This window comes from Temnothorax longispinosus, unplaced genomic scaffold (genome assembly GCF_030848805.1).
Source record: "Temnothorax longispinosus isolate EJ_2023e unplaced genomic scaffold, Tlon_JGU_v1 HiC_scaffold_435, whole genome shotgun sequence".
In the NCBI taxonomy this organism is placed as follows: domain Eukaryota; kingdom Metazoa; phylum Arthropoda; class Insecta; order Hymenoptera; family Formicidae; genus Temnothorax; species Temnothorax longispinosus.
Window position 1 is genome coordinate 1 of NW_027270270.1, and position 9,440 is coordinate 9,440.

Here is a 9,440-nt window from a genome sequence, read left to right on the forward strand (position 1 = left end):
GAGAGAGAGAGAGAGAGAGAGAGAGAGAGAGAGAGAGAGAGAGAGAGAGAGAGAGAGAGAGAGAGAGAGAGAGAGAGCGAGGAGCGGAGCGGAGCGGAGCGGAGCGGAGCGGGAGCGGGAGCGGGAGCGGGAGCGGGAGCAAGAGCGGGAGCGGGAGCGGGAGCGGGAGCGGGAGCGGGAACGGGAGCGGGAGCGGGAGCGGGAGCGGGAGCGGGAGCGGGAGCGGGAGCGGGAGCGGGAGCGGGATCGGGAGAGGGAGCGGGAAAGGGAGCGGGAGCGGGAGCGGGAGCGGGAGCGGGAACGGGAGCGGGAGCGGGAAAGGGAGAGGGAGGAGAGAGAAAGAGAAAGAGAGAGAGAGAGAGAGAGAGAGAAAGAGAGAGAGAGAAAGAAAGAGAGAGAAGAACCCTGAAATGTTGTGCGACTTTTAGGCGTCTGATTCAAATATTATATACTATATATACTATATATATACTATAAAAAACTTGCTGTTTATAGTATATATATATATATATATATATATATATATATACTATAAACAGCAAGTTTTTTATTTATATTAACTCTGGTTCTGTTTCCTTATATATATTGCAAAAATTCTGTGCAGGATTTGAAGATACTTTAGACGAATCTTTTATGATTAATGAAACTGATTCTATACCATGTACAAATGTAGCAACGGAGATTTGCACTAGTACGGATATATTATTACAGCTCAGTATTAAAATACAGAGACTTTCCGAGAAAGATATTGTAAATGAGAAAAGCCGACGAGTGCTTAAATTGATAGAAAATGTCAACAAAAAACGTAAGATTTATTCCGAATATAAGACATATTTTACATCCATATATATATATATATATATATATATATATAAATTTTACATCCATATATATACTAAAATATTTTAATCTATTTAAACTGATTCAGTTGTCTCTTCAGTACTGTTATAAATTGCGAGATTTTATTTGTATTAATACTGGGGACCTATTACGTATCTTTTCACGAGGTGAAAATGCGAAAAGTGAGAGAGTTCACTAGAGTATCTACGATTTTATTGGTCGATATCTAGTAAATCTGTTCACTTTTCGCATTTCCACCTCGTGAAAAGATACGTAATAGGCCTCCTGGTTATGTTAACTTATATATATGTATATTATATATATTATATATATTATATTAATATATTATATATATAATATTAATATGTATATTAACATATATATATATATATATATATATATATATATATATTATATTATATTAATACCAGTATTAATACAAATAAAAACTCGCAATTTATAATAAAACTGAAGAGACAAGTGTGAATCAGTTTAAATAGATTAAAATATTTTAGTTTATGGCACAATAACTCGAATGATATTTTGCACTTGTTCTTTGCAAATTGGACATTTTTTATCATCATTGCACGTATCTGCTGTAAAGACATCAGCACAAGCTGCACACACACACATGTGACCACATGGTATAATTAATCGATTTGCTTTCAGATCTAAACATATAACGCAAGTTCCTTCGGGCCTTTCATTTCCTTCTCTGTCACCCGAGTTTAATGAAGACTGTTGTACAGGAAAATATGGTAAAGAATTGTTTACAACGTTTGTCACATCTTCGTACCAATATCCGTAATCGTCCTCAGGAACATTGAATACGTTTTCGGCAACATCTGAAATTATGTATAAATACACACACATACACACATGAAGTATACATGGTATCCCAGACCTGATGTGCTATCTGTTAATACCAGATTCCTGAGATCATTTTGAAAAGAAAATCATAATACCAAAATGCCGAGGCTATAATAGTTTTTAAATGAGAAAAGTTTAAATTTGATCAATTAAAATGGTATGAAATTCGCGCGCTTAGTCATGTCACATTACATAATAGTGAAAGTGTTTTCAAGGAATTTTCTATATCTATATCAGTTTCAAGAATAGAATTGATACGTTTAAAAATACCTTCCCTGCTGTGCAATGTGACATGACTGAGGTCACAAATTTCGGAAAATTTTGATTTTTTTCTTCTTGTAAGACCAAATTAAGTCAAAAAGTCCTTTATCGCTTTTTTCTCCGACAAACAATTATCGAAATATCTTAAACTAAATATCGAAAAAGTTAGTTTTCCTTGTATATCTCAAAAAGTATTAGGCAAATAAAAAAATGTTTTAAACAAAAATTGTTAAAATTTATTAGTAGAAAAAGATGATACAATAAAAGATAAGGGTTTCTATTTAAAAAAATTAAGTTGACTTTAACTTGACTTTAGTAACGCCACTTATGGTCGAATTAAATGTATCTTTTTAAATCTTATAACTTTTGTCTAAAACATTTTTTTTCTATTTTGCTTTGTTAGATATTTAGGCGTCTCAATTTAAATGCCCCATATACAGGGTGTTCCATTTTATTTTTGATAGTCAAATATCTCGATATCACGTTGTAGAAAAAAATGTTTCTGACAAAAATTGTATGGTTTCAAGGAAAACAGATGATGAAAATATGGACTTGACCTTGAGTGACCTTCTCAAAGCCAGGTAATGTAATCGAGAAATGTTTTTTTAAATGGAACTTTCCATTTTTTATTGCATATTCTTATAGCCCTTATCGAGACGTTTTCAAAACAAAATGCCGAGGCTATAATAGTTTTTAAATAAGAAAAGTTTAAATGGTATGAAATTTGCGACTCAGCCATACACTATAATAAAGCTTTCTTTCGTTAAGAATTTTTTGAGATATTTCAAAGTTTTCATGATATTTTTAATATAAGATATGAAATATCTCGTAAAATATTCTCTTTTCGATGACTTTACCTTGATACTTTTATACGTAGAATAATGAAAGGAATCTAATAATATTAACTTCTACATTTGCAATTTTGTAAAATTAAATGCGTCTACAATATGTAATAAAAATTTTCAAAATAATTTTTTCTGTTTTTTTTTTTTTTTTACAACAATCGGTTTCTCTCATTATTCTGCGTATAAAAGTATCAAAGTAGAGTCATGGAAAAGAGAATACTTTACGAGATATTTCATATTTTATATTTTATATATCATATATCATATTTTATATTTTATATTAAATTTTATAATAAAAATATGACAAAATTTGAAATATCAGAAAATTCTTAACGAAAAAGAGCTTTATTATAGTGTTTTGAAAACGTTTCGACGAGATCTACAACTTTTATTTAAAAGAAAAAATCGTTTTATTTAAGAAATTTGTCTCCCTTAAAATTTCTTGAAAATAACGACATGTATGACACGTATGAATTGGAATTATATGTCCCCCTTTAAACCAAACAACTTTCGTCTAAAGTATTTCTTTCTAAAATCACAAATTAAAAAGTTTTTGGGTTATCGATTAAAATGGGACATCCTGTATATATATTACTCAAATATCTCGATATCACGTTTTAGAAAAAATCATAGTTTTAGAAAAAAAATGATTCAGGCAAAAATTGTATGCTTTTAAGGAGGACAAATGATAAAGATATGGACTTGATAATATATACGTACACAAGGTAGTTCAAGACCTCTGCCACAAACTCGGAGGAATGATAGATCTCGCAGAAAGGATCATTTTTTGTCAAGCAATCAATGTTCTTTGATGTGTCATTTCGGAGCTATGAGACCGCGCAGACAAGTCGTAGGTGACATTTATTACAACTATGAGATAAATTATTTAGTACATTGGCAGGCAGTTTACAGAAGGTTTTCAAAGTGTCTACCTTGAACCTGATTGCGCTACAGATTGGCCGCAACATGACCTCAAAGGTTCGATAGAGTTCGACAATCAATGTTACGATGGTATCATGAATGCAATTAGGTTCAGGGTAGACACTTGGACCGCCTTCTGTAAACTGTCTGCAAGTGTACTTGAGACAATAAATAAATAATTTATCTCATAATTGTAATAAATGTCACCTAAGACCTGTCTGCGTGGTCGTGTAGCTTCTAAACGACGCGTCAGAGAACATGGATTGCTTGGCAAAAAATAATCCTTTCTGCGAGACCTATTGTTCCTCAGAGTTTGTTGCAGAGGTCCTGAATCACCCTGTATATAACATATATGTATCTAAAATGTATTTGGATTTGAGTAATTATACAATGTAATTACAAATTAAATATATTCATAAGCGAAAATTTTATGATTTATTTACCATTTAGAGAATGTTCTGGCGAATATTCTGTTACTCTTGCTGGCGAGACCCTTTCAGGTGTTGAAGTACCAGAAATCTCACAATTATGGTGCCCTTCAGATCCACTTTCAACTGATCCAACATTTTCTGAGAGAAGACTCGTCCTTATAGTTCGTCGTGATCGACGACGTGTATTTCTACTACTGTTGCTTAAATTTCTATTTTCATCAAGTTCTAAACAAAAAGAGAAAGACAAAGAGAGAAATGGAATAGAATGTAGAATTTTTAAACGTAATAAGATATATAAACATTAAAAAAGAAAAAAGCCCGAACGATCTTACCTTCATCATGGTCGACAATAGGCAATCCTGTCAACAAGTCGGCACAGATTTCATCCGCGTAGATTTCATGCGTCACAGTTGAAGAAGTTAAATCAATGAGATATTGTTGGTTCTCATTAAATTGATGGAAAGACTTTAGAAATTCCGTCAGGGATATTCTGAAAAGAGAATAGAAAAGATTTTTATTTCAATTATACAAAATTTACAATTTCTAAGCTCTCACATGCTTAATTCCGAACAATAATAAATATGATATTATAATATGCCGTATATTAAATATGCAATACACAATACCTATTTTGTCTAAGATCTTTTTGCCTTTGGAGTATGACATCATTTCTTTCTTTATTAATTTTAGAATGGACACGTCGTACTTGAAGATTGTTCCTTGCGCGACCAAGATCAATTGTTTGAGTGATAATCAGCTTATTCAAATTATCTAGATGTAAAAGTAAAGGTAATGTCTTTTCCATTGTTTTCGTAACCATTAATTTTATTAGTTTATTATTTGTAATTGTTAAGGCTTCTTGATACTTACTACGCGCGGCCATGTTAGATAGTGACGTTAGAGGCTAGAAATGACACGCTGAGAATTCTTGCTTGCAATTTCCTAATAAAAAGATATTTGCATAAAATAACACTTTAGATCATTTCAGTAAACTTCAAAAATATTTCGAGGTCTATCCCTTTCGCTTGACAGTTAATAAGCAGCCGTAAAATGAATGTAATACTATTTTTGAAGTGTACTTCAACCTTTAGAAATTAGACGAAAGAATTCTCAACGTGTCTTTTCTCGCCTCTAACGTCACGATCCCATATGACCGTGGCGAAAGCCTAGGAACCTTAACAACCTGTTAATTTTCTTGTTGTTAGTTACAGTTTATCGTAATACATATGAAATAAAAAAATAATGTACCTATAAATATCCATAAACTTGTATGCTTGCCAAAATGTTTGGATGCTTGGTTGTGGAAGCTTTCCACTAGATTGTTAGTTCGCACAGGGCAGTTGTAGACTGAAACTTTTTCAGATATGTTTTGCCAAGTATTACGCATATATGACATAAACTGTAATACAGCAGGATGATCATCGCACATATTATCAGCAGTACGTTGCAATATTGCGAATGCTTCTTCAAATTTAATGTGCGGCACTAATGGAACGGACATTGCCATTGATATTAAAGTTTTCGGAGCATTAGTTAATTTCAATTGTCGCCATTTGCGCAGTATCGACTGAAAATATTTAATTTTTATTAAAATATTTTATTAATTTTATTTAATTTTACATACTCTGTATATTCGTATTACGTGTATAGGATTAAGACTGCAATATATATAAATAATAAAATATATATACACCACATATAAATACTAAATATTAATAGAATAATTAATGAATTAAATATCTTACAAGTGGGTTCAAATCTGTTGGCCCAATTTCGAGCTCTCTGTGATCACTTCGAAAAATAAAGGCAATAGTATTAGTATTTTAGATTAAGTATACTCGAATTAAGGGCTCGATTGCGTATCTTGAAACAAGGTGAAAATTTCAAAAGTGAGGAAATTCATTAGAGTATCTACAAGTTTATTTGTTGAAATCTAGTAAATCAGCCCACTTTTGTAATTTTCACCTTGTTTCAAAATACACAATCGATCTCCTGGACGAAATGGGTTCGAACTCTCTATGAGTACCTCGAAAAACAAGAGTGTTACTTCCAAATAGACTCGAACCTATACTCCGTCCAACGAGATTGAGAGTGGTTCTGCGCATAGGCGAGCAAACTGGGGGTAAAGTCCTTAGAGACTGGCGTACCGTATATGTAACATATGTAAATAAATGTTTTGTGAGCGGAGACCTGCGCGAGACGGACGAGTTTACTTCCATAATCTACTCAATCTCTCGTTAGACGGAGTACAGATCAAATACGTTCGAACCTTCTATGAGTACTTTACTAGAAATTTAATGTGTAAAGCATAATATGTGTGTACACACAAAATATCTCTTTATTACAATTTTACATTATAACTATATTATGATAAGATATTCGAATACTACTTGTAAAAGATTTGATTCTTTATGATAGAAACTACTAGATAATTACATTTTAAATCCTGCAAGCACTTATTCTAAAATTCAAAACTAACTAACTTGGGATTCAATTACTTCACAAGTACAATGTATGAAATATTATTTATTATAAATTTTACTCGAATCTAAGAAAATGTAATATAATTATTGGATTGGACTCAGATTGTTAACATATTGAACTTGATCCCATCCCTAATATAATAATATACAGGGTATACCAGACCTGCTGTGCCACCTGTTAATGGCAGATACCTGAGATTATTTTGAGACGAAAACCTTGTCATTAAAATGCCGAGACTGTAATAGTTTTTAAATGAGAAGTGTTCAAAGTTGGCCAATCAAATTGTCCAAAATTCGCGCGCTTGGTCATGTCCCATTACATAGGCTGCATTCCGATATTCACTGTCAGCAACTTTCAGTACTGAAAATCTATAGTATACGTGACGTAAAATATAGATTTGCAGTACTGACAGTCAATGCAGCCATAGTAGTGAAGGTGTTTTAGTTCTATAGAAAGAATGAATAAATAGGGAAGAATGAATAAATTGATATCTTTACTACATAGAGATATAAGAATAAAGTGCGCGAGTCATATGCTAGCACGTAAGAGGCTGCGATATGGGAATAGAAAAAGAACGCTGCATATAGGCCCTTTCTGTCTTTGTCTACGCGCGCATGCGAAACAAAGACAGAAGGGGCCCATATGCAGCTTTCTCTTTTTATTTCTATTTCGCTTTTTCAGCTCGCTCGCGCACTTTTCTTATATCTCTATGCTTTACTACTATGCAATGGGTGCATTCAGGAGCATGACCGCTCACTGAGCTGCTAAGTAGCAATAGAATGTGATTGGTTCTTTGGATCCAACCAATCACACTTAATTGCTACTTAGCAGCTCAGTGAGCGGTTATGCTCCTGGATGCACCTGTTGGGACAAGACTGAGCGCACAAGTTTCGGACAATTTGATTGATCAGTTTTGAACACTTCTCATTTAAAAACTATTATAGCCTCGGTCTTTTGGTGTTAATTTTGTCTCAAAATGATCTCAAGTATCTGTCATTAATGGGTGGCAATGGTAGGTCAGGGACACACTGTATACAATATAACATGTTGCAAAGAAACGTCAAACTTTTATATTGCAAGTATACCTGGTTAAAATGGAACCAACATCCATGTATTGCAGCTACAGGGAAAAATTCAGATAACGTAGCTATCGCTGCTTTTTCGTAATCTCCCATAATGAATTTTACATTGTTCTGTAGTGCTGGGGCAAGCTCAATTATCTTTTCCCAAATTGCTCGATAAAGAGCTTTAGTTCGCGATTCACATAAAACAAAGATGGTTGCAATTCCCTGTGAAATATTGACATGTAAATAATTTAACACATGATTTCTAGACAAGAAAAGTATGCAATTTTTGTAAAACTTGCAACCTACCGTATTCATATAACGAATATGAATGGTATATAACTGAATTATATTCGGTTTCCGAGGAACAATCTGTAAATATATTAATTGTTAACAAATGATATAAAATTCATTTGTTTGTGACGAGTGAATAATTACTGAAGTTACCGAAAATGTTCCATCAACAAATAATTCTGTACTTTCATTCAACGCATTAAGCAATTCATTGTTTGAAAATAAAAATCCCATGCTACCATCTTCTGCGATTACAGTCCCTTTATAGATATCTTTGCATGCATCATACTTTTCAAGCTCCAAACTGAGAGATGCGAAAGAATTTGGTACAGGCGGTTTGTACGCAGCTCGCATTCTGTTCAATGTGCTTTTAATAGCAGGATAACTTAAATGCGTTGCTGCTTCAGGATCACTGAAATAAAAAGTTGATATACAGTAGGAATCACACAAAAATAAGTATTTAGTACTAAAATGTTACAAATTAAAAATTTATTTAATAAAATAACAGAATAGTAGTAACGTAACGAATATATTTTAAATATAACAAAATAAATAAATAATTATTAACAAAAAATTGCATTGTATTTTATTGCGGTTTGATTATATAATTTTATCACTTTTTATAAATAAGTAGTCATGTAACGAAACAACCTTCAAAAATTACATAATATAAATAATTTAAAGTTAGTAGCGTGTTGAACCTCCCTTTGCTTCGATCACAGCCTTTAAACGCCAAGATTGGTATAGAATCAACTAATGTTTCTAAAACATATATTGGTCAATTTTGCTTCATTCCTTAAATACAGTCGTTCTGTATTCTTTAAGATTCTTTCTCTTTGATTTTGGTATTCTACGATCTAATTCATCCTATAGAGCACTTATGGGATGAATTAGATCGTAGAATACCAAAATCAAAGAGAAAGAATCTTAAAGAATACAGAATGGCTTTATTTGAGAAATGTAGCAAAATTGACCAATATGTTTTAGAAACATTAATTGATTCTATACCATGGCGTTTAGAAGCTGTGATCAAAGCAAATAGAGGTTCGACACGCTATTAACTTTAAATTATTTATATTTGATAATTTTTGAAGGTTATTTCGTCACATGACTACTTATTTATAAAAAGTGATCAAATTATATAATCAAACCGCAATAAGATACAATGCAATTTTTTTTGTTAATAATTATTTATCTATTTTGTTATCTTTAAAATATATGCATTACGTTACTACTATTGTTATTTCATTAAATAAATTTATAATTTGTAACATTTTAGTACTGAATACTTATTTTTTATTCCTACTGTACAAAGCAATGCCTAATAATGTAATAATTAATAATTGGAAACTATTGCTTAAAAAAATGTTATTTGTTTATTATACTAACCTTTCACACACATCATCAAATATTTTTTTTATAGGCTGTAT

The 9,440-nt window shown here is 32.2% G+C and overlaps 1 protein-coding gene and 1 long non-coding RNA gene across 2 annotated transcripts; one reads left to right on the top strand and one right to left on the bottom strand.

Moving 5' to 3' along the window:
• The first annotated feature begins 586 nt into the window (after positions 1-586).
• Positions 587-2,197, top strand: LOC139824560 (uncharacterized). The gene is made up of 2 exons (XR_011735186.1): positions 587-805; positions 1,510-2,197. It is a non-coding gene; the product is annotated as an uncharacterized lncRNA (long non-coding RNA).
• LOC139824559 (uncharacterized) lies at positions 1,253-9,434 on the bottom strand. Its single transcript, XM_071797098.1, has 9 exons — positions 9,400-9,434; positions 8,164-8,422; positions 8,026-8,088; positions 7,738-7,941; positions 5,417-5,735; positions 4,795-4,939; positions 4,501-4,658; positions 4,181-4,393; positions 1,253-1,685 (listed from the first exon to the last, which is right to left on the bottom strand). The coding sequence occupies exons 2-9, from the start codon at positions 8,362-8,364 to the stop codon at positions 1,357-1,359; spliced, it is 1,632 nt and encodes a 543-aa protein (XP_071653199.1). The 5' UTR covers positions 8,365-8,422; positions 9,400-9,434; the 3' UTR covers positions 1,253-1,356.
• Between the last annotated feature and the right edge of the window lie 6 nt (positions 9,435-9,440).

Coding starts and splice junctions, on each gene's coding strand:
- LOC139824559 (XM_071797098.1), bottom strand. CDS start 8,364: ATGCGAGCTGCGTACAAACCGCCTGTACCAAATTCTTTCGCATCTCTC. Junction 4,659..4,794: donor AAAGATCTTAGACAAAATAG/GTATTGTGTATT, acceptor TTCTCTTTTCAG/AATATCCCTGACGGAATTTC. Junction 1,686..4,180: donor GCCAGAACATTCTCTAAATG/GTAAATAAATCA, acceptor ACATAATTTCAG/ATGTTGCCGAAAACGTATTC.